Source organism: Triturus cristatus, chromosome 7 (genome assembly GCF_964204655.1).
Source record: "Triturus cristatus chromosome 7, aTriCri1.1, whole genome shotgun sequence".
Classification (NCBI taxonomy): domain Eukaryota; kingdom Metazoa; phylum Chordata; class Amphibia; order Caudata; family Salamandridae; genus Triturus; species Triturus cristatus.
In genome coordinates, this window is record NC_140590.1 from 1,687,868,786 (window position 1) to 1,687,890,813 (window position 22,028).

At 47.4% G+C, this 22,028-nt stretch overlaps 1 protein-coding gene and 1 long non-coding RNA gene across 2 annotated transcripts in view; one reads left to right on the plus strand and one right to left on the minus strand.

Annotated features, from left to right (window-relative positions):
* The window catches only part of LOC146812749 (uncharacterized), a 143,962-nt gene that overhangs the window by 81,389 nt on the left and 40,545 nt on the right, over positions 1-22,028 (minus strand). The window lies entirely within an intron of this gene.
* Positions 1-22,028, plus strand: part of CDCA3 (cell division cycle associated 3) — a 46,301-nt gene that overhangs the window by 11,443 nt on the left and 12,830 nt on the right. Inside the window, exons 3-4 of the mRNA XM_085619848.1 lie at positions 5,841-5,976; positions 6,088-6,912. Of these exons, the coding sequence (XP_085475974.1) occupies positions 5,841-5,976; positions 6,088-6,912 (961 nt within the window). The remainder of the gene's footprint in view (positions 1-5,840; positions 5,977-6,087; positions 6,913-22,028) is intronic.

The following is a 22,028-nucleotide window of genomic DNA, read 5'->3' on the forward strand; positions in this document are numbered from 1 at the left end:
TCCAGAACATTCCAGAACCCTGTGACCGTTGGAGGCGGTTTAGAATGTTGGGGAGTTAAGAGAGAGAGTTGGCAGTTGGAGCTGGCAGTTGGCACCTGACTGGTGAAGAGAGAGGAGCACAACAGTGAAGGAGGAAGGAGTGAAGCAGCAGGGGTGGAAACTTGTGCCTGGAGTGGGGTCCATAAACCCACCCTTGATACTTGTCCCTACTGATGGATCCCAGCCTATAGCCCTGTGTGGGAAGAAGTCAGAAGAAAACCATCCTAAGGACCTGGACAGCAGGAACGGGCCTTAGAACCAAGAAAGCAGTAAGATTCTGACCTGAGAACTGGTTTCCCTGGAGCCTGGCGTCGAGTAGCCGAAGACCTGGAGCCCGAGGTGGAGAAGCGGCGCTGACTGAGATAGCAGACGTCGTACCCGGAGCCGCCTGAGGTCGTAAGAGGGCGCCGACGGAGGTCGAGAGGAATACCAAGGGTCGAGAAGGAAGTGAACCGAGGTCGAGTGAGCGGCGTCATCGGGAGGGTGAAGTCCGCCCTCCGGAGTCGTCGGAGACCGAGGTAGAGGAGCACCGGAGGTCGGGAGTGAGGATCGCACTCCGGAGTCGCCCGGAACCTGTGAGGAGGAGCACCGGAGGTCGGGGGTGAGGATCGCACCCCGGAGTCGCCGGAAGTCGACAGCGAGGCCAGGCCGGCCGACGTCATCGGAGCCGAGAGCGCCATCGGACCGGAGCCGCCCGAAGTCGACATCGTGTGGAGACTGCCCGACGCCGTCGAATCGAAGGTAGAGGTCGAACCGAGGCCACCGACATCGGACCGGAACCGCCTGCCGGCGTCGTCAAAGAACTGACATTGTGCCGAGGCCGCCGAGACCGAACCGGAACCGCCTCACGGCGTCGACACGACTCCAGCGGCGTCGGAACATCAGAAAAGGGCAGTAAGTGGAGTAGAGGGCGCCTTAGGCCCTGTGGAGACCTGAGAGACTACTCTAAGGGGCTAGGGAGGTGCTGAAACCCACCTGACTGTGCCTGGGGGTGAACTGGGACTAACCTAGAGAGGTTGTGTGGAGAGGGAAGCCAGGGCATTGGAATTTCCCCCCCTTTGATCTACCTCAGTTTAGGCCTCAGCCTTTGCCTCAGCCAGGGAGTAGTACCCCTCAAGCCTACCACAACCCTACAAGCTGTGCCTGGGCCAAATCAGCCCTTCAGAATTGAAGTGTCATCTGATTCATGAGTGTTGCTGTATACTTCTAATTATTTATTGGGGATACTGTATTTATTAAGTTCTTATCTATTTATTGCTGCACTGTATTTATAGGTCCACAGGACTTGTTGGTGTACAGTATTTATTGGTACAGTATTTATTACCTCAAAGTATTTAATTGTCTGTATATATTGCACTTGTATTTATGTCCTGTTATTTATGATCACCCCTATTTATTTCAGCGAACAGCAAATATTTATTTGACCTGCTCTATTTAAGAATTTGTATATTGTGATTGTTATTTATTTTCCCAATCAGCAACTAAGAGAAAAAGATAAAGAAGAATATTTTCATAATTTTTACGGTGTAGAGTCGTTTTTGGAACGGATGCACGCATGGTTATTGTATGGGTATATTGTACGCTTAGCACTGCGCCTGTTTCCTGACCACTCGAGCCAAGCTACCCCATTGTGTTGGGAAGGTCCACCACCACCCTGCGGAGTGGGAGTGGGGCTGTTTCCAACATAAATTGGTGTTCAGTGGTGGGATAGAGCTGTGCCTACATATACTCAACAATAACTGTGGGTAGTCCATAGGCCTACACCGGGAGTTTTCTCAAAGCGGCCTTCCTAATTGTGGGTTTTTGTTTTTTCCAAATTTACTCTGGTGGTGGGAGGAGGTATTATTAAAGGTACCCCCCTGCATTGTTACTGCACAAAACCTGTCCTCTAACCTGAGTGGGCAAGATGGAGTTTGTACTAGAGAATCAAAAAACGTACACTGTGGCCCAAGTCAGGAAGTTAACAGACCGGAGGGAGGAAAGACAGCTCACATGGGACTTAGCAAGGCTGGAGAAAGAGATGGCGGAGAAAAGGATGGCGCACGAGCTTTGGATGAAGGAGATGAAGCTGCGTGCCCTCCAGATGAGTGTGTCCAGCGAGGACACTGGTGGCAGCATACCAGAAGCTTCACAGGAGCTAAAAGTATATTTACCCCAGGAAGACATCACCAGGGTGTCTGAGGAGGCATTGGGGTGTGAACCTGAAGGGGGTAGTACAGGGATCTCCCAACCCAGCGAGGTGAGAGAAGTGGCAGATAGCCCAGCTAGGTCCCAGGGAGAGAGGGTTGTAGGGCCTCACGACCTATCTGTAGGAAGGCGTGAGACGGGGAGGTGTCCCGAGGTGCCCCAACCGAAGTCTCAGGGCCTGGAGAGTTCCGCAAGGGAGCCCCAGGTTGGGAGCCTAGGCTGTCCCGATGTGCCCTCCAGTGCAGGGGAGCCCCTAGTGTCAGGAGGACCCAGGGCGACTGTAACCAGCGCGCCTGAGGTTCTGGGGTTGGCCCAGTTTCAGGGTTTAGGTTCTGGGCTGGGATGCCAGGCTCAGGGGTTGTCTGACCTGGCGGGTGGGGCCTCGGTTAACCGGGTCCCCCCGAAATTGACTTCCAGGGGTACTTTTCCCGTTAGGAGGGTGCTGAAATCTGGAAGGGGGTGCAGAGGGAGGAAGGTCTCGCCTCGGGCACCGACTCAGCCTAAGGGTTTAGACCCTAGGTTGAAGGATCAGTTGAGGGGTCAAGGCCCTAGACTGAGGAGGAAGTGTTGGTCTGAGGGTGCCTCGCAGGGTAGGGTGAGGAACCCCAGAAGGAGAGTTAGGGGGAGGAGAGCCTCGCCCCTGAAGGCTGGTCAGCCTAAGGGTGTGAACCCCAGGAGGAAGGACCAGAGGCAGTTTAGGACTGCAAGGAGGAGGACCGGAGTGGTCAACGGGCACTACAGGCCTGGGGCTACTGCCCCCCACTCCGCGAGATCACCCGGGCCAGAGACATCTGGACAGCCCAGGGGCCGGTCCTGGCCACAACTAGCTAGGGAGCCCCAGTGGGGTGGTTTTGTTGGTCCAGGGAGGTTTGTTAGGGAACCATTGGGTTCCAGAGCGGAGGAGAACTTGCGGGAGCTCCTGCCGTTGCGGGCCGGCGTCCACCTTTTCTCGCCCCAAGCAGGGAAGTCCATCAAGGCATTGATCGGTCTACCCTGGCTTTTGGCTGGAAGGGGGTTATGTAGGACTTGGCCCTTTTTCCCTCATTTGTTTTCATTTTTCATGTTGATGCAGATTCAGGGAGCCATTTTAGCTACCCCTGAAACTTCTGTCTGAGGGCCTGAAGCACAAAATGGTGGCCACCTGTGACATCACCAGCATCCACTGGAACCTACTAGCATCTTCCAGAACATTCCAGAACCCTGTGACCGTTGGAGGCGGTTTAGAATGTTGGGGAGTTAAGAGAGAGAGTTGGCAGTTGGAGCTGGCAGTTGGCACCTGACTGGTGAAGAGAGAGGAGCACAACAGTGAAGGAGGAAGGAGTGAAGCAGCAGGGGTGGAAACTTGTGCCTGGAGTGGGGTCCATAAACCCACCCTTGATACTTGTCCCTACTGATGGATCCCAGCCTATAGCCCTGTGTGGGAAGAAGTCAGAAGAAAACCATGCTAAGGACCTGGACAGCAGGAACAGGCCTTAGAACCAAGAAAGCAGTAAGATTCTGACCTGAGAACTGGTTTCCCTGGAGCCTGGCGTCGAGTAGCCGAAGACCTGGAGCCCGAGGTGGAGAAGCGGCGCTGACTGAGATAGCAGACGTCGTACCCGGAGCCGCCTGAGGTCGTAAGAGGGCGCCGACGGAGGTCGAGAGGAATACCAAGGGTCGAGAAGGAAGTGAACCGAGGTCGAGTGAGCGGCGTCATCGGGAGGGTGAAGTCCGCCCTCCGGAGTCGTCGGAGACCGAGGTAGAGGAGCACCGGAGGTCGGGAGTGAGGATCGCACGCCGGAGTCGCCCGGAACCTGTGAGGAGGAGCACCGGAGGTCGGGGGTGAGGATCGCACCCCGGAGTCGCCGGAAGTCGACAGCGAGGCCAGGCCGGCCGACGTCATCGGAGCCGAGAGCGCCATCGGACCGGAGCCGCCCGAAGTCGACATCGTGTGGAGACTGCCCGACGCCGTCGAATCGAAGGTAGAGGTCGAACCGAGGCCACCGACATCGGACCGGAACCGCCTGCCGGCGTCGTCAAAGAACTGACATTGTGCCGAGGCCGCCGAGACCGAACCGGAACCGCCTCACGGCGTCGACACGACTCCAGCGGCGTCGGAACATCAGAAAAGGGCAGTAAGTGGAGTAGAGGGCGCCTTAGGCCCTGTGGAGACCTGAGAGACTACTCTAAGGGGCTAGGGAGGTGCTGAAACCCACCTGACTGTGCCTGGGGGTGAACTGGGACTAACCTAGAGAGGTTGTGTGGAGAGGGAAGCCAGGGCATTGGAATTTCCCCCCCTTTGATCTACCTCAGTTTAGGCCTCAGCCTTTGCCTCAGCCAGGGAGTAGTACCCCTCAAGCCTACCACAACCCTACAAGCTGTGCCTGGGCCAAATCAGCCCTTCAGAATTGAAGTGTCATCTGATTCATGAGTGTTGCTGTATACTTCTAATTATTTATTGGGGATACTGTATTTATTAAGTTCTTATCTATTTATTGCTGCACTGTATTTATAGGTCCACAGGACTTGTTGGTGTACAGTATTTATTGGTACAGTATTTATTACCTCAAAGTATTTAATTGTCTGTATATATTGCACTTGTATTTATGTCCTGTTATTTATGATCACCCCTATTTATTTCAGCGAACAGCAAATATTTATTTGACCTGCTCTATTTAAGAATTTGTATATTGTGATTGTTATTTATTTTCCCAATCAGCAACTAAGAGAAAAAGATAAAGAAGAATATTTTCATAATTTTTACGGTGTAGTCGTTTTTGGAACGGATGCACGCATGGTTATTGTATGGGTATATTGTACGCTTAGCACTGCGCCTGTTTCCTGACCACTCGAGCCAAGCTACCCCATTGTGTTGGGAAGGTCCACCACCACCCTGCGGAGTGGGAGTGGGGCTGTTTCCAACAGGGTGTATCTCTGCATAAAGGTTCTCTGAACCAGCATGACTTTGGGCCATTTTTTTCTTTGTTCTAGACTCCCCACCCCCCTAAAGAAGTTATGTTTAGGGGGATAAGGGGGGGGGGGGGGGGAGTCTTATGTAAAACCATAAACTCCTAACACAGCTTTATGCTATTAAAGTGCATCTCTCAAAAGATACTGTTGATTCCTTTGTTGTGACCATAGGTCTGTGCTTTTAAGAATGCGGCACATGTCGCTACGTGGATATGTCTCACTTTTGTCCCTTTTAATTTTTTTGTAATGTTAAGTTACAATTCCTGTTTGTCTTTAAACAACTGTAGGACAGCTATGGAAGTAATTATAGTGTGATGGCAAAGTCTAACCCAGAGGTTAAGTGCAGCAGGCTGGAAAATTATGGGCAACCTCATGCGGATTGGGGGTCCTTTGTTGCCTTCAGTCTCCATTTCAAATACTTGTGAGCACAAGGTGTGTAATAAAAACCTCCAGGTGCAAAAAACCGGGCTGGGGTCGCTATATACATCCCTGAATTCTATTATACCTTAAAGAAGTCAATGAATAAGATTCACAGGGTTAACTCCTGCTTTTGGCCCGGTTCCCTAAAGTGAGAGTTGGGAACCCTTGCAATTAGACTTCTCTGTTTTTGCATCTGGAAGCTGCCACGGTCTATCCTCACAGTTTGACTTTCTCTTTCTGCACAGGTTGAGCAAGCCTCTGCTCGGGCAACCCCACAGGCTGTTGATGAAGATGGCCAGGATTCTGTTTGCCCACGCACATCTGACCCACGCTCCCCCACCCATGGGGTTCTCCGCACACCCTTAAAACCGACTGTAGCAGGTGGGTGTTTTGTCCATCCCTTGCCCATTCTACATCATCAAGGTTTGTCTTCACTGACCTGGGTTGCGGGATGGCTGAGCCATGTTCTCATTCTTTTCTTCTCCATTGCAGAAGCCCTGCACAGCTTGGTCAAGCAACTCAGTCAAGCTTTCACTTATGACGATGGAGTCCACCCGGGTATGGAGCAAGAAACCACACAAGGGGCAGAGGAAGAAGCTGAGCAGTGTTGGACACCCCTGCTGAGGATGGAAGATGAAGGTGGGAGACTTGAGCAGGAGACCGAGATGGGGCAGCAGGCCCCAGACCACATTTTAGAAGCTGAAGAGATGGCACCAGGACAAGAGCCTCTGGAGGCTCAGGTTGAGCAAACCGTGGAGACACTGGAGGTTTCTGACACTGAGTCAAGATCTCCAGTGAATGGGATCCCTCCAGAGGAGGTAGAGCTGGCAATGGGCCTTTTGCGACTGGCTGACATAGGTCTGACAGCTGATGGCACTGGGCAAAAGGACTTCCCAATCCTGGATATGGGTTTACCACCTCAGAGCTTGGACCTCTTGAAGCAGGCCGACTCTGGACTACCAGTTGAGGAAAGTAATTACAAAGTCTCAAGAGAGGAGGAGATGGAGTTTGCCCTCGGCCTTTTGAGGCTCGCAGATATTAGCAACACAGTTCAAGAAAGAGGGCCAGAGGATTCTCCAGACGAGGTGGTGGCTCCTACTGAAGGCATACATGAGGTCACCAAGAATTTCACTGAGATGCCCAACTCCCCAGCCGAACCTGTTGTGGCATCTCCTTGCGTGAATGATGCAGAGAAGGAGTATCCTAAAGCAGACTGCTTGAGAAGTGTGTGCTGTGATGTTTCATCGGAGGTCCAGATTAGGACTGAAGCCATGCCGAGAGCCCGTCTCCTGTCCTCGCCTGCCAGCAGACCTACAGGTGAGTTTGATTTCTGTGATCGCGATCTTTTTTTGGGTACATGATGAAAGAACGTTTTAACCTACTTTTTGAAGTAATCGCTAGTATTTCTACCCAAATAATTATTTTCTGCCGCTTCAGTTGTTGAGCATCCGATTTAAAAATGAAGACTCTGTGCTTGGTCTGGCGTCTCAGAATATTATCAGTCTTTGAGCCTGGAGAGGCCACTTTTTAATGGGAATCCGATATTGTTCTTTACTGTTTTGCAGCATTTCTCTACCATTTCAATAGGGTTATGAGTAGTAGCACCCTTTAAATCTGGGTAAAAAGCACCCCAACTTGGTTTTAGAACTGAAGCCTACAGTTGCTCATTTATGCATAGGAGTCCTATGATGAGTGGAATCCTCCGATTCAAATGTGAATTGGGTAAAGGGGTCAAGAACTATTTTCCTTTTGATTGAGTTGTACTTATTATTGTAATTGCATTTATATAGCGTTTACTACCTCGGTTGGGGTGTTGAAGTGCTTTTTTGGCGAGTAGCACGCTACTCCGGAACCCATTAAAGGATTAGTGTTGAATTAGTATAGTGAAATATGAAAGTAATTTGAGTGGTGGATGATATGTTAGTCAGTTATTTGGACTGAGATGGGTAGCAGAGGGATAGAAAAGGGACAGAGGTTTGCGTATTTGTGTATGTATATACATATATAGCGCTTGTTACCCCTGATGGGGTGTTGAAGCACTCTTTCGTCGAGTAGCGCGCTGCTCCGGACCCATAAAGGATTAGTGGTGAATTAGTATAGTGAAATATGAAAGTAATTTGAGTGGTGGATATTAGTCACTTATTTGGATTGAGAAGGATAGCGGAGGGATAGAAGAGGGGAAAAAGGGTTGCATTTATATAGTGTTTGCTACCCCTTATGAGGTGTTGAAGGGCTTTTTTCGGCGAGTAGCGCGCTACTCGGAACCCATAAAGGATTAGTGGTGAATTAGTTTAGTGACATATGAAATGTAAGTGGGCATTTTAGTCTGCTACTTTGATATGGATAGTGGAGGATTAGAAGTGAAGAATTAAAAAAAAAAAAATTCCCCATAGCAGTAGTGGGAGGCATGGGATGAGTAAAAAGGGATGTGGAGAGGAAGAGTCAGAGGGAAGAGTTTAGAAAGGCTTGTTTTGGGGAATCAGTATAGTAAAACAGGTGTTAGGTGGTGCAAGGAGGGGTAGAGTTTGGGAGAGTCTAGAAAGGGCTATTTTAGGGGTCATAGTAGTGGTATGGGGTTTGAGATGAGAGTGTGGAAGTAGAGGATATATTGATAGAGGAATAGGATGAGAAATAGGGTAGTGCATTGGAAATACTAGTAGAAAGAGGTTTGAGATGAGTCCGAGTTGAGGTAGAAGATCTATTGAGGGAGGTAAAGGGTGAGAAATAGGGTAGTGCATTGGATATGCTGAATTAGAAGAAAGTAATAAATGTATAGATCCATAAGTACATGGAAAGTTTATAGATGCATGAAGTAGATGTAGATTAAAGATATTGATAGAGGTATAGGGTGAGAAATAGGGTAGTGCATTGAATATCTCCTCCAACCGGCACGTCAAATCAATGCTGCTCAACTGCAGATCAGTTGTGAAACACGCTGCAGATATCTTAGAATTCATCATTGCACAAAACCTGGACCTACTGATTCTCACAGAAACTTGGCTCAATGATAACTCCGCCCCAATTCTCGACTTCTTAACCCCCCCCAGACTATGTCATTACCAGAAGCGACCGACCTGTTAAAACTGAGGGTGGGGGGGGGCTATTGCCTGCATTCATCGCTCCAACCTCCCCGTAAAACAATCTGTGTGTGTGTGGTGTTATCCTCCCGTGAACAACTGGTCACCGAAATCTGGAATAAAGGCAAAACGGTTTGTGTACTGCACTCGATCTATCATCCACCTGGTGACAATCTGGTCTTCATAGAGTAAATCATGGAGGTTATTAGCTCGAACTTGGATCAACTCTGCCACGTCTTCCTCGGAGACTTTAACCTTCACTGGAATCATGCTATGGATCCTATAGTCTGCTCCTTTAAATCTTTTCTTTCTGACCATAACCTCTCACAGCTATGCAGTGGCCCTACACACAACCAGGGCGCTACTCTCGACCTGATAATAGCTAAAGACAGTTGCATACAAGTAGGTGATGTCTTACACTGTGACTGGTCAGATCATCATCAAATTCCCTTCCTCCTCTTGGATAAGGGCTTGGGTAGACCGGGTCAACTCCTCAAAGCTAAACAACTGATGCGTGATATGAGAGACCTCAACATCAACACGCTAACCGCAATCGCCAAAAATAGTCTACAACCACCCCCCCCCCCCCCCCCAACATGACCATCCATGACGATCTCTCCAATCACTACATTAGCACAGTGTCTAACATTCTTGATACTATTGCACCGAAGCTACTCAAAAGGATTCCCATCAAATTGAAACCCTGGTTCAATGGTGCCCTTAATGATGAGCAGCACAATCTTAAACTCTCAGAGACTCTGAAGGAACACACCCTCCATTACTAGTCTCACGCAATTTAGGAAAGTGAGAAGTACTTACAACAAACACATCTTCATAGCTAAAATAGACCACTTCAGAGCTCAGTTGGATGGATCCAAAAATAGACCTAAGAAACTCTTTGAAATCATCAAGGAACAAGCCAGCCATTCTTCCAACCTAATACCTCCCCAAGCTCCGGGGATGATTTCACTGTCCATTTCTCTGAAAAAACTAGGAAAATCGAGCTGGAGCTACGTCCTGGCACTTTAACTCTGTCGCCCCCGAATCCATCCGCCTTTCCAGTTGAGCGGGTAGAATCCTCAACAATATCGCCCATGGGATGTTCTCCCAAGAATAACGCCTCTTGGAACTCCTTCCGCCTCCCTGATGTCAAAGAGCTTCTACCTAGCATGGCGTCCCTTAAACCCTCCAACCATTTTAGTGATCCTTTACCGGCCAAGCTTTTCAAAGAGCTTAATTCAGCCATTCTCCCTCTTTAGTCCAGGATTATTCAGGGAAAGATACCCGACTGCCTCAAGGTTGGGCAAGTTACGCCCATCCCTAAGAAACCCAATGTGGAACTCTCGGATCCTAACCACTTCAGACCCATCACCTGCATTATGACACTCTCTAAGCTGCTCGAAAAATGCGTCCACTCAGTTATGCAAACACATTAAGAAATATCATCTCCTTGACCCCCACCACCAGGTTTCAGAACAGGCCACAGTACTGAAACTGCACTATCTCACATTGTAGATGACACCTTGAGATCACTGGGCCAAATTTCCCTTGTCTCCTGATCCTGCTGGACCTGTCTTCAGCCTTTGATACCGTCCAACATGAGAACCTGATTGATCTTCTTCAACATAGGATGGCTCTCTCGGGCCCGGTCTTAAATTGGTTTGCCTCCTTCCTGCACAACCGCACGCAAAGGATCAAAATCAACCAGTCCCTTGCTTCCAGTACCCCTGTCCCCATAGGAGTGCCTCAAGGATCCGCTCTCTTGCCCACTCTCTCCAACCTCTTTATGGAACCACTTTCCGTCATTCTGAACCTTGCTAACATTCAGTACCACATGTATGCGGATGACACGCAATTGTACCGGAAGATCTCCTCTCAAGAGGACATAAAAACACTAAATGCTGCACTTGCACAAGCCCAACAATGGTAAGCTCAGAACCATTTGCTGTTAAATACTCTCAAAGCTGAATTCCTTTTGATTTCCCCCCCCACCCCCACCCACCCCAATCACTTGGCTCCTACCCTTGATTGGCTAAAACAACTCACTGCTGTGAACTGCACCCCTAATGTCGTAGACGCTGCCAAATCTCTAGGCATCACCTTGGATAAACACTTAAACATGCAAGCGCACATCAGTGCAGCTAATAGGGGAGCCAACTTTCAACTTAACACCCTTAAGAAAATCAAACCTTTCCTCCCACCCGAAGACATCAAGCCGGCGGTTAAATCCTTGGCTATCTCTAGGTTGGATTATGGGCGGGTGACCCTTGCTGGACTTACCAAAGCTAGCTTGGCCCCACTCCGAGCTACCCTGAACGCTTCGGCTAGACTCATCACGGACGCCAAAAAGCATGACCACATCTCCCCAGACCATGTGCAACTAAATTGGTTCGCTATTGAAGCCGCAATCCGATTCAAGATAGCCTGCCTGACCCATAAAGCCATACATTATAATACTCCAATCTACTTGCCAAATAAGCTTGAACTCTCGGGCTCTGGATGGAACCTTAGAAGTACGTCCACCCTACTCTTGAAACCTCCAAGATTCAAAAAGAAAAAGTCTTACAATCGTACTTTCTCTGGTCTGGCTCCAAGAATCTGGATCTCCCTGCCTCCTGAGATCAGATCCAATCCCTCCACATTCTCTTTTAAGAAACTTGTCAAATGGCTACTCCTGAACGAGCTTTAACAGCATCAATTGACTCTCATGCTCTTGTGTGTTTAATTTTTGATTTTTATTGTAATACTCAAATGCGCTTTATTGTAGGCTGGTATGTTAAACTGTTTTCGTGCTCTAGGACACCCTATGGTTACCACCACCTCTCAACGGTTTCTGTTTTTCCTACTCTGCTGTAAGCTCACTTATTGTCCCTTTGAGTTTGTTACCCTCGTCTTTGCCATGTATGTACAGCGCTCTGATACCCGTATGGGTCTTGTTCGCGCTTTATAAAACTTTTCAAATAAATACATTTGCTTTTTATTTTATTTTTGGAAGGAAAGTAATACATAGATCCAAGTACATGGAAGGTATATAGATGCATTAAGGAAGTAAGTACAAGTAGATTAAAGATGCATTTGATAAACTCTGGTTTTCAAGTGTTGTACTGGAAAAATGTTTATTTTTTTAATTTTTTAAACATAGCTATTCGACATGATTATTCAAAGCAATACACATATAGGTACCTATCTATAGTACAAATAAATGCTTATATACAGAGGGATATGCTGTATATTTCTGGTTGTGTATGGTGCTTATGAAGGGAAGAGCCAATTCTTGAGTAGTTTTATGAAGATAAGGGGGTTGTTGGTGGATCTTATGTTGGGGTGGGGGGGGGGGTAAAGAGTTCCACATTGTGGCTGCTTGAACAGAGAAGGATGTGCCACCCATTGTTCTTCAGGTCGAGCCTACAGCAGCGCATGCGCTGTTGCTCGACTTTTAGTAAGGGGCTTTTCAAAGTCCTACCCACAAGCGTTTCCTGGCCAAAAGCTTGCGTGCATGTGTGTGTGAACGCGCGCAGCCGCCATCTGCCATTCTTATGTCATTAAGCCTTGAACTATCCCCTCCCCCCGCCCTTCGTAAATGCCACTGCGCCATGCACTTTATATACAGATAAACGAAGTTCTGTTACTGGTGCTTCGTTTTCTTGAGGAAATACATTGGTGAGCCTTTTTCCCATCAGGTATTGAGTAGCGCTTTGAATGATTATATTTTGCTGTAAAACGTTCATTTTTAAATTTTTTTTTTTTTTTTTTTTTTTAAATAATACCATATTTCGCTTACTAACTTTCTTGCCGTGCTGTACTCTGAAGAAGTGTAATCAAACAGTGCCAGCTACTGGAAGGTTGAACGGATGTTTAATTTAATCGAAATATATTAAAATTAATGCAAATTTGTCAATTCACCTTGACATTCTTGTTATCGCATAAGTGCAGTGTGTACATCCTATTTACATGTCTTGCTGGGCTAACACCGAAACTAAGCAGCCTTTTGCACGAGGTATGCTTGCTTATTTTCTATCCTCGGTGGGACCATATATGATCTCGCATTAGTATTTTACGTGGGAGATGCCCCACGCCTTTACCCACCACTGAACCCTTTAAGAGATGGGGGGGGCGGGGTTCGCTTGCTCTTTCAATGCTTTTCACCTTGGTTCTTTCTGCCCCTTCATTTGCAAATATTACCTGCTGCCACTGGAGGTGGGCCTACCCTGGTGGTATTAAGGGACAACGTACTGATCCAGTTTTTGCCTTCACCATCCCCAGGGGCACCTACTGGGCTGGAGTGGGATGCTTCTGCCAGAAACTTGATTGGGATTGTGGTCTCTCGTCATGGCAACTGTAGGGTTCTAGATAGGGTGACAAGAATTTTAAAGCCAAAAACCGGGACAGTTCTCAAAAATAGGACTACAATTTTACTGCAATTCAGCGCACATAATGACAGCGCTCCTTAGCCGAGAATTACAGATGAGGCAGTAAGAACATACATAAAATGCCATTTTTAGGTCTCGGCTAGCGATGGCTGTGCTTGCGCAGTCTCGCTCGCGAGATTTAATGACTTTAAGAAGAGGGGCTTGCACCCGCCCCTCTTCTCTCCTGTTCTCCATTGGCTGGCCTCTTAAATGCTGGCCAGCCACTGGAGAAGAGGTCCAGTCACTCCGATTATGCCCCGTCCTTTTCGGATCGGGGGGTGTGTTTTTTGCGAGAAGTCTCAGGGAGGAGACAACAGCAAAACACGCCCCCAAATCCGAAAAGGACGCTCCCTTTCTCCGAGGCATTTTCTGCTGTGCCTCGGAGAAAGGCGGTGGTGTCTTCCGGTGCCCTCGTCGTGTTTTAAAGTCTTCCACAGAGTATCCCAAAGTTTTCTTTTTTCCAACTCTTCATTCTGATTGGACTGTGTCACTAAGTTCGTTTTCTATAATGTTGTTGATTTCGCAAACAGCTTGCTAGCTGCCTCTCTCCTTTTAACCACCTTTGCTGTTGCCATGATCGAGTTCTGGTTCTGTTTGTACACGGACTCGCAGCTCCTGCTGCACATGCTTCAATTCCTGCTGTGACTAAAATGGTGTTAATCCTTAGTCACGTCAAACTCGGTAACGCCCCCTGATTCAGTAAAAACTTGTGTTTACTAGCAACGGACTTCAAAATACAGTTGTATTCTGGGAGAAGAAATGAGCCGCCTCCGAACGGAAATCGTACTAAGCGCTCGCCCCTATTAACTGAATCTCCGTCAAATAATTAGTGTATTTTTTGATCCGTTCAATAAGAATCAGAAAGAACGTGCTGTTTTTTTGTGGAACATCTTCATGGGCCTTTGTTTTGTAGTATTCTAAAATATACATGTAGTTGCGTTCAAAAATATACCACAAATAATATGAGTATGAAACAAGTTTGATATGGGTTAACATCCCTAAGGCTCCGAAAAATCATGTCGTCACAGTACAACTTCAAAATGGCCCCTTTATTTGCACATTTTATTAGTCCTCTGTCGGCGTCGACGCCACTCGTGCCACCATTTTCTTGTGTTTCAGTCACAGAGGCTTCAGGTACACGAACAGCTTGAGCTGGAGTACGCGGGCTGAATTATGTTGTCAGCCGCTCAGCTACTCGACGAGTTGATGGGCAGGGACCGTAACCTGGCTCCTGACGAGAAGAGTTGTAACGTTCGCTGGGATCACGAGACTGTGAGTGCTGCCACTGTTAGCTATGCCAGACCTCCTTCCCTGGACCCCAGGCTTTGCAGGGCCAATAGAGGGTTACATGGAAACCTACTGGGAGAAGTAGATGCATATATAGAAAACCCAGCCTACAGTGAGCTATTTTGTTTATTGCCATGTGCTAGTCAACTACTTAGCTTTCTTTTGATATTCGCTGGCGTTGAATGCCGGTTCAAATTCACGCTCTTGGCTTACCCTTTAGTGTTTTTTTTTTCCAGGACTCTCCTAGATAGCTGTCTCTTTAAGACCGTTTTGCCGGGTGTTTTGGGCCATGTGGGCTGGAGTGGTGGAATCTCTTGTAGGTTGTGTCGCAAGAGAAGTAAGTGACAGTGTGGGTTGGTGAAGGGTCCTTTGATGGATCGTGGGGACTTGACTTTAACTGTGCAGAAGTTTGACAACAGTACGTGAAAGCCATGTCTTTTTTTAACCCAGGCCATTGTCTAGCCAATCTACAGTGGCCCTGCAACTGAAAGCTTGCATACCCTTTCCATAGAAAGCATTTTCAGTACTTCAACAAAAATAGAACATTAGGAAAGGCTAGTCTCAATTTTCTTCTCTTCTGTTGTGATGCTTAAATTCAAGATTACAGGTAATGCTCCTGATGATTTCTTTAATCACTGGCCGTCTCTCGTTCCAGCGTGCACGCATGCATTCAGAAGGTTTCCCTCCTGGAAGACTGGCTGCATTGTCTGGACTACCAGCGCAGATCCCGATATTGCACACACCCTGAGCGCCTTTAAACATACGATCCTTCACTTCCACAATTACCCGTTAGGCTTCCTTAATCACAGACGTCAGTTTAATTTTTGATTACGACTTGAGATTCTTTCAACTTATTTTACACATCTCTACATAAATTACACCCTCAAACTGGGGGGAGGCGGTTTCATCTAACATTTACATAGTTGTATTCACTGTTCTAGCTTAGAAAAACGTCAGGTGTCTGTTTTGAGTTGTACAGTGTTTTGTTTTCGGACTTTGTTTTGAATTGTTTTGTTATGTTAGGGTGCCATCGTGGCGTGTGACATTGGGTTACCGACTCATATTTGAAGCTTTTCGTGCTGAAGTTTTAGCGTTTTACGAAGTGAGGCAGGGATTCCAGGCCTGATGGTCAATATTGGTGCATCATACTTCATAGTTTTTCTAACGCTTCTTTTTTTGTGCTTATTTAATAAAACACTGCACATCTATAGAAATACTTTGAAATCATTGACATCGTTGTACAAAATCAACGTAGGTGCCTTAACCATGTGTGTAATGCTTTCCTAGAAACATTTATCGAGTATCGCCTATTCTCATTTTAATCTCTCATACACAAGCACTATGTTGAATATTTTGGACATGTTTTATTAAATGTGCAGAAGCGCGATAAACACCGGGATTGCACTACAGTATGTTTCGCAACTTGAAGTCTTTCTTCATATCTTATCGCTTCACCAGTTGTTTCTGACCTGCAGAGGATATAACACCTAGTGGGGACTCATTTATTTCACATACACTATACAGTTCTTGCCTGTGTGCTCTTTAGATCTTGCCCAGAAGTACCCGTGGTCTACTTTCGGTTTTGGAGAGTTCAGAAAAGTGCATGCATTTGCCAAACAAAACTAACCCGCTTGCATTTGTTTTGTTACTACCTCTCTAGGGTTGTTTCTGCAGAAATTCTCTCCCTGCAACTCATTGTAGCAGCAGGTTATGAATGATTTAGCATGCCCTGTGTTAATTATTGGAGGTTGCCAATGAAGCGCCCGCTAAGTACTTCCAAAGTCTCAGGAGAGAGCCTTTGGGCTGCATAAACGTCATTGATTTATTTTACTGTTGTTCTTTCTACAGGTGCACACTTAAAGTATGGTGTGTCCTAGTAGTGCTAGCAGTCACTACTGCGGTTTCTCTAGTTGTTCATGATTTACATTGGGTTTTTACAGATTCTCTACTCATTTATTCGGTCGAGGGACCGTTCGGTCTGCCAAAGGCAGAACCGGAAGTCCGGAGATCTTGTGTTTCTTAGAGTGGCTATTTAGCCCGCCTCTCTTTTTGGCTCTCCTGCATTGGCTGGCTTCCTAAACGGAGGCCAGCCATTGGAGGAGAGAGCCGTCCCTCCAAATAGGCTCCGTCTTTTTTAGATTCAGGGGCGTGTTCCATGCTGTTCTTTCCACTTTTTAGAACAGCAGGAACACTCCCTCGAAGCCGAAAACACGCCCCCGAATCGGAAAACGCCGCTGCGTTTCTCCGAGGCATTTCTGCTTCGCCTCGGAGAAAGGCAGTTGTCTCTCTCTGATTCTGTCGTGTTTCTTGTTTTGTTGTACAACCAGTTCTCCAGATTGGTGTCCCGCATTGCTGGAAGCGTGGTATAGATGCAACCCTGCAACAAACGACCCTAAACGAGATTGTTGCAACTCCAAATGAGCATTCTGCAACGCACATTATCTACCTCTGAACGGCTTTGGCAGAGTAATGGCCATTAAATTGCACCGCTAATGACAGTAAACGAGGCTAGGCAGGGCACAGGAGAAGGGACAGCAGGAGCCCCCAGACCATTTTCCCAGGGCGCTTTTCACTGCTGAAACACCCCCGAGGACGGCCCCGCCTCCCCCCTGTCACATGGATTAGGCCTAGTTTCGGGGCCTACACAGTTCCTTTGTGGGTCAGCTCATGAATGGAGGCGGAGGGGGGAACGGAGGCGTAGGGGCCTACCCGGCTCACTCCCCACTCTGGAAGGGCTTCTGGCCGGTCTGTCTGTCCAGCTGCCCCGCTTCCAAGCTCAGCGTGTCAGGGCGATGATTCCGCCGCCTCAGACATTTTCTGCTTGATTAAAATCTGATTGGCTGTTAGCGGGGTTAGCGGTGCCAACAAGCAACAGCCATCAGTTTTCCTTGAACGCGCCACAAAAAAATAGGTTAATGCAGGGCAGGGGTTTGTTAGCGAGTGTGTTAAATCGAGGGAGGGCGGGTGGCGAAGAGCAGCCAGGCTACAAACGCCAGCAGCAGAGGTGTGGGAACCCTGTGTATGTCAGACATCCATACAGGAGGGCGGCGGAAGGGGTCCGCCGTCACAGCGATTACCGAAGCGGAAGTACAAATGCAGCCAAAACACTGGCCGCGCCATTTTTGATGCGTGCGCACTTTATACTTCTGCACTGCGAGGTCTCAACGGCTTACAAAATTTCTGAAACTCAGTAAAACATGTATTTTGTTGCTCGTATACAAAGTATCATTACATCCTTTTGGGCTATTTTACCCTGGGACAACACGGTGTTGAAAAGTTTGTCTGCATGGTGACGTCCATACAATGGATTGTGCTGGCCTGTTTTACTTATTGCACAAAGATTTTGCCAACGACAACAATGTAGCACAACAATCATTTTGCTCTTTTTTTCTGGACAAAAGATTCTAACTACACATAGTCGAATCCAAAACATCGACCACCACTATAAATTAAGGCTCGGGCTATAAGTGGGCCACGTCTGTCCAGGTCTCAGACCTGCTAGTAATTAACAAGCACTTACAATGCAACGGTCTCGGCATTGTTAGAGCTATTGCCATAGCTCATGACATTATTTTTGTTTATGTTTTTGTTTTTAAAAGATGTAAAGAAACTGCATTGTTATTTACAATGTCAATAGCTTAATCAGTGTGTGTGTAGGTGGCTCTGTGTGTGGGTGCAAATGCAATAGGTCTCGCATTTGAGAGTGATTAAGCTATTGACATTGTAAATAACAATGCTGTTTCTTTAAATGTTTTAAAAACAAAAACATGAAATAATGTCATGAGCAATGCCAATAGCTCTAACTTTACCAATGCCGAGACCATTGCATTGTAAATGCTTGTTATAGCCAGTAGCTTGCCTGTTAGTGAAATAGCTTTCTTATTATAGCTGCTAACTATCCCTACATAAAAACATACCTCCCACCGTTTTCAGCCGTCCCTCTCTAAAAACAGGGACATGAGCTTAATCGATTGATTGATAGGCTTTATTTCGATACATAAAATATCTTAAAAGCAGTTCAACAGTTAAGGAAAACAACAAATAAAACACTTTCCCAGAAAGAAAAAAAGAAAGTAAACAACTTAGTAAATACAATTAATACAGTTAAAATCAGGAATAAATTGATACGGAAAGCCTTTTTGCACGAATCAACCAGGTCCACTTTAAGAATTTAGACACACCACAAACCACCAAAGTGGATGTGTCGGACAATAAAATGCGTAGGGCCACAGTGTGATAGCGAGTTCCCAACTGTCTACAAAGTGGTGTGAGCCAGCGCCTCCTGGGAGAGCAATAGTCAGGGCATTCAAAAAGAATATGTGCCACCGTCTCGACCCGTGTGGAACAGAGGGCACAAAAGGGGGAGGGCTGGGGGGACAATTTCCACCGGGATATCAGGTCACCTACAGGTAGAATCCCTACTCTAAATTTAAAATATAAAACCCTATCAAAAGGAATGGAAATCATGTCGAGATAGGGTTTGTAAGCTACCACGTCTTTAATCCTCAAAAAGGCTACAGTTGACTTACATAGGCGTGGATCGACAGTGAGTTTAGACGAAACCCAATCCAATTTCTTTAAAGTGGCTTTAGGAGGGGCAGATCGAGTAACCCAAGCTTCACCTAAGCCCAGCTCCCCCAGGAGATGTTTAACGTCCCTCAGCCATTTAATCCTATACCAGCCCCCCATTGACATCTCCTCGGACAGTCCCTCCGCATAGGAGGCTAATTCGGGCACCCTCCACAAGCGGGCCCACAGGAGCAGGGGACGAAGTCGAGCTTGGTCCGCAATTGATCTGCAGCCTAGATCCAGCAACACTGGAACTGTGGGTGTGCTCAAAGGGAGAGCCATCAGATCTTTCAAGAATTTGCTCTCCGATTTTGCAAGTACATCGAGATTGCTTGTACCCCACAACTCCGCCCCATACAAGGCAGCACTAACCCCTCTAGCTTTATAAATCTCCACAACTGGGGCAATAAATTGTTTTGTGGAAGAACGATGTTCCCTAAGCAACACACCACCCACCCTTTTGTGGTTAAGGAGCATCTTGTGAATGTGCGTAGTCCAACTCATAGTCGCTAAGGCGGATTCCCAGGTAGTCAAACTCTGATACCCTCTCCAGGTGAGCAGAGTTCAAGACCGGGAGGCACCCCAGTTTCCTAGGAGGATTCATGATCAAATATTTGGTCTTGTCAACATTGATCACCAATCCCCTAAGGGAACAGAACTCCTGGAAGCGGTTAAGAAGTTTTTGGAGGCCCTGGGGGGGTCTTTGCAATGAGGAGGGTATCCTCTGCAAAGAGCAGTGGGGGGATCCGAGTGCCTGCCAGGGACGGTGCATCAGCAGGTTCTTGTAGCAGATACTCAACCACACCATTCACATAGAGAGAGAATAGGGTGGGAGCTAACGCACATCCCTGGCGGACGCCCCTACTCACTGGAATTCTGTCAGTTTTCTCCCCATTCTTACCCCACCGGCGCATAATTGCCTGTGTGTAGTTTTATCAGGAGTGATGGGATATAAGAAGGCACCCCCAAACCCTGCAAGACCCTCCACAGTTCCTCCCTAGGTACCAGGTCAAAGGCAGTCTTGAGGTCGATAAAGGCCAGATAAAGACTGCCCTTGCCCAGCACCACCACCTTCCAATGCAGGAGCGCCAGTCTGAAGGCTTGCTCGATGGTCCCGGTTCCAGAGCGAAAACCAGCCTGGAAATCTGATAGGATCTTATTATCATCCACCCATTGGAGGATCCTCCCCAGAATCACCTTCCCTGCCACCTTTTGGGATGAATCAATAAGGCTTATGGGCCTATAGTTAGCGGGGTTGTCCCGACATCCCTTCTTGAATATCGGGAAAACCTCCGCCCCTTTCCAGGATTCAGGTACAGATGCTCCCCCCATAATAGCATTCAATAGAGTGGAAACCAACTTCCCCCATTGCTTGGGATTGGCACGTAACAAGTCACCGGGTATCCCGTCAGGCCCAGCAGCTTTTAGGGGGACCAGGGACATGAGCTTAATCTTAATTTCCTGATATCGGCCGGGACAGCTGACGAAACTTCGGGACCGTCCAGAAAAATCCGGGCCGCCTGGTCACCCTAGGTCTAGAGGATGGCAGCTCACCCCATGATAGTGCAGCCCAGCCGGAAGCAATCCTTTGCACCCATTGATGATTACCAAACCCATGCATCAATACTACATGAGGCCCCGCAGGACCTACTGAGGTTGAAACAAACTAAAACTGCTCAAACAGAACTACAAATGGAGCAGACCCAGACTCAGACGCTTTCCACCCATGGCGAAGCATAAGAGGGCTTGGTTTTTGCAGATCTAGGTGTAGCACGCCTGACTATCTTAGCTAGTCATGCCCATTTGAGGTGCCTTACCTTCCTATGCAGTGGCCAATCTAAAAGATTTGTTTAAGGAATATAGTTCGTAGATTTGTCACCCCCTCCCCCCCTTCACGGTTTCTGTCATAACGCCATGAGCTGCATGTCTTTAATGCTGATTTATCTTTTTATGAAAGTATTGGCATTTAGTGATATTGGAGACTGCCGTTTTTCGTATTCATTTGGGTAACTGGCTTAACCCCTTCAGTGCCACGCCCTTTCCCCCTCCTGTGCCGGGCGTTGCACTAGTGGGTGGGGTTCATGACGAGACTATCTCGTCATGGGCACTGAAGGGGTTAAAGTGGTGATTTTAGACTACCAGCTTTTCATTCTGGATTGGCCACGTTGCTGGTTTGGTGGCTCAAAGCCCTCTCAGAAACGTTGAGCAGCTGTTTGAGACCACCCAGAGGGTATGAGCGCAGAGAACTGCTAGAGTTTAGGAGTTCATGAAACCACTATGCATAATCCTCCCGACGCTGCCATTGGATGAAGCGTGCACATCAACATCAGCTTCTCGACAAGCTATTGAAGAAATGAGGTATATTTAGGCTTGTTTGCGGAAACGTGATGCAGCACAAAGGGCTATGGAAATCCATTTTCCATTTTGAGGGCCAAAACTGACTAGAACTTCTTCATTTCATTAGGTTAGCTGCGGATAAGAAGGCCTTATATCCTTTCATAGGCCTGTATACCAGGGGGTGCTGGAACTATGTAGCTCCAGGATTTCCAGCACCCCCTGGTATACAGGCCTATGAAAGGATATATTAAAACAGACACATCCCTTTCACGATTTGTCATATGTCCATGGGCTCTCTTCTCTGATAAAGCACAGACTTCATTGACCTTGTCATAATAGTTTCCGAGTTGTCCCCACCCCTCGTTAGTGTCCCCATTACTCCAAGGCATATTGTGTTGTCTCCCGGGTGACAGTTTAAGTATTTCAAAGTATGATGTACCTAACTGTTTTGAGGTCTGTGGGTGTCAAATTCCTGAGAATCCTGTCGGTCTCCCAATCCACTGGTTTGCACAAACACAATGCCATTATTTGCCGGAAGCAGGAACTCCTCTGAAGAAAAAAGGCAAACCAGTTCTATTGCACAAAAAATGGAGTATTGTCTGTTCAATCCACTTTCTAGTTAAGACCATTCACAAACATAGGCCTGCCTTAAATCTCAAGATAAATAGGTTCATCTAGTTTTATCCATTAAAGATGACCACATTCTGGTTGACCATGGCCAAAGCTGATCCAGATGGTTGCAGTAACCTTCTAA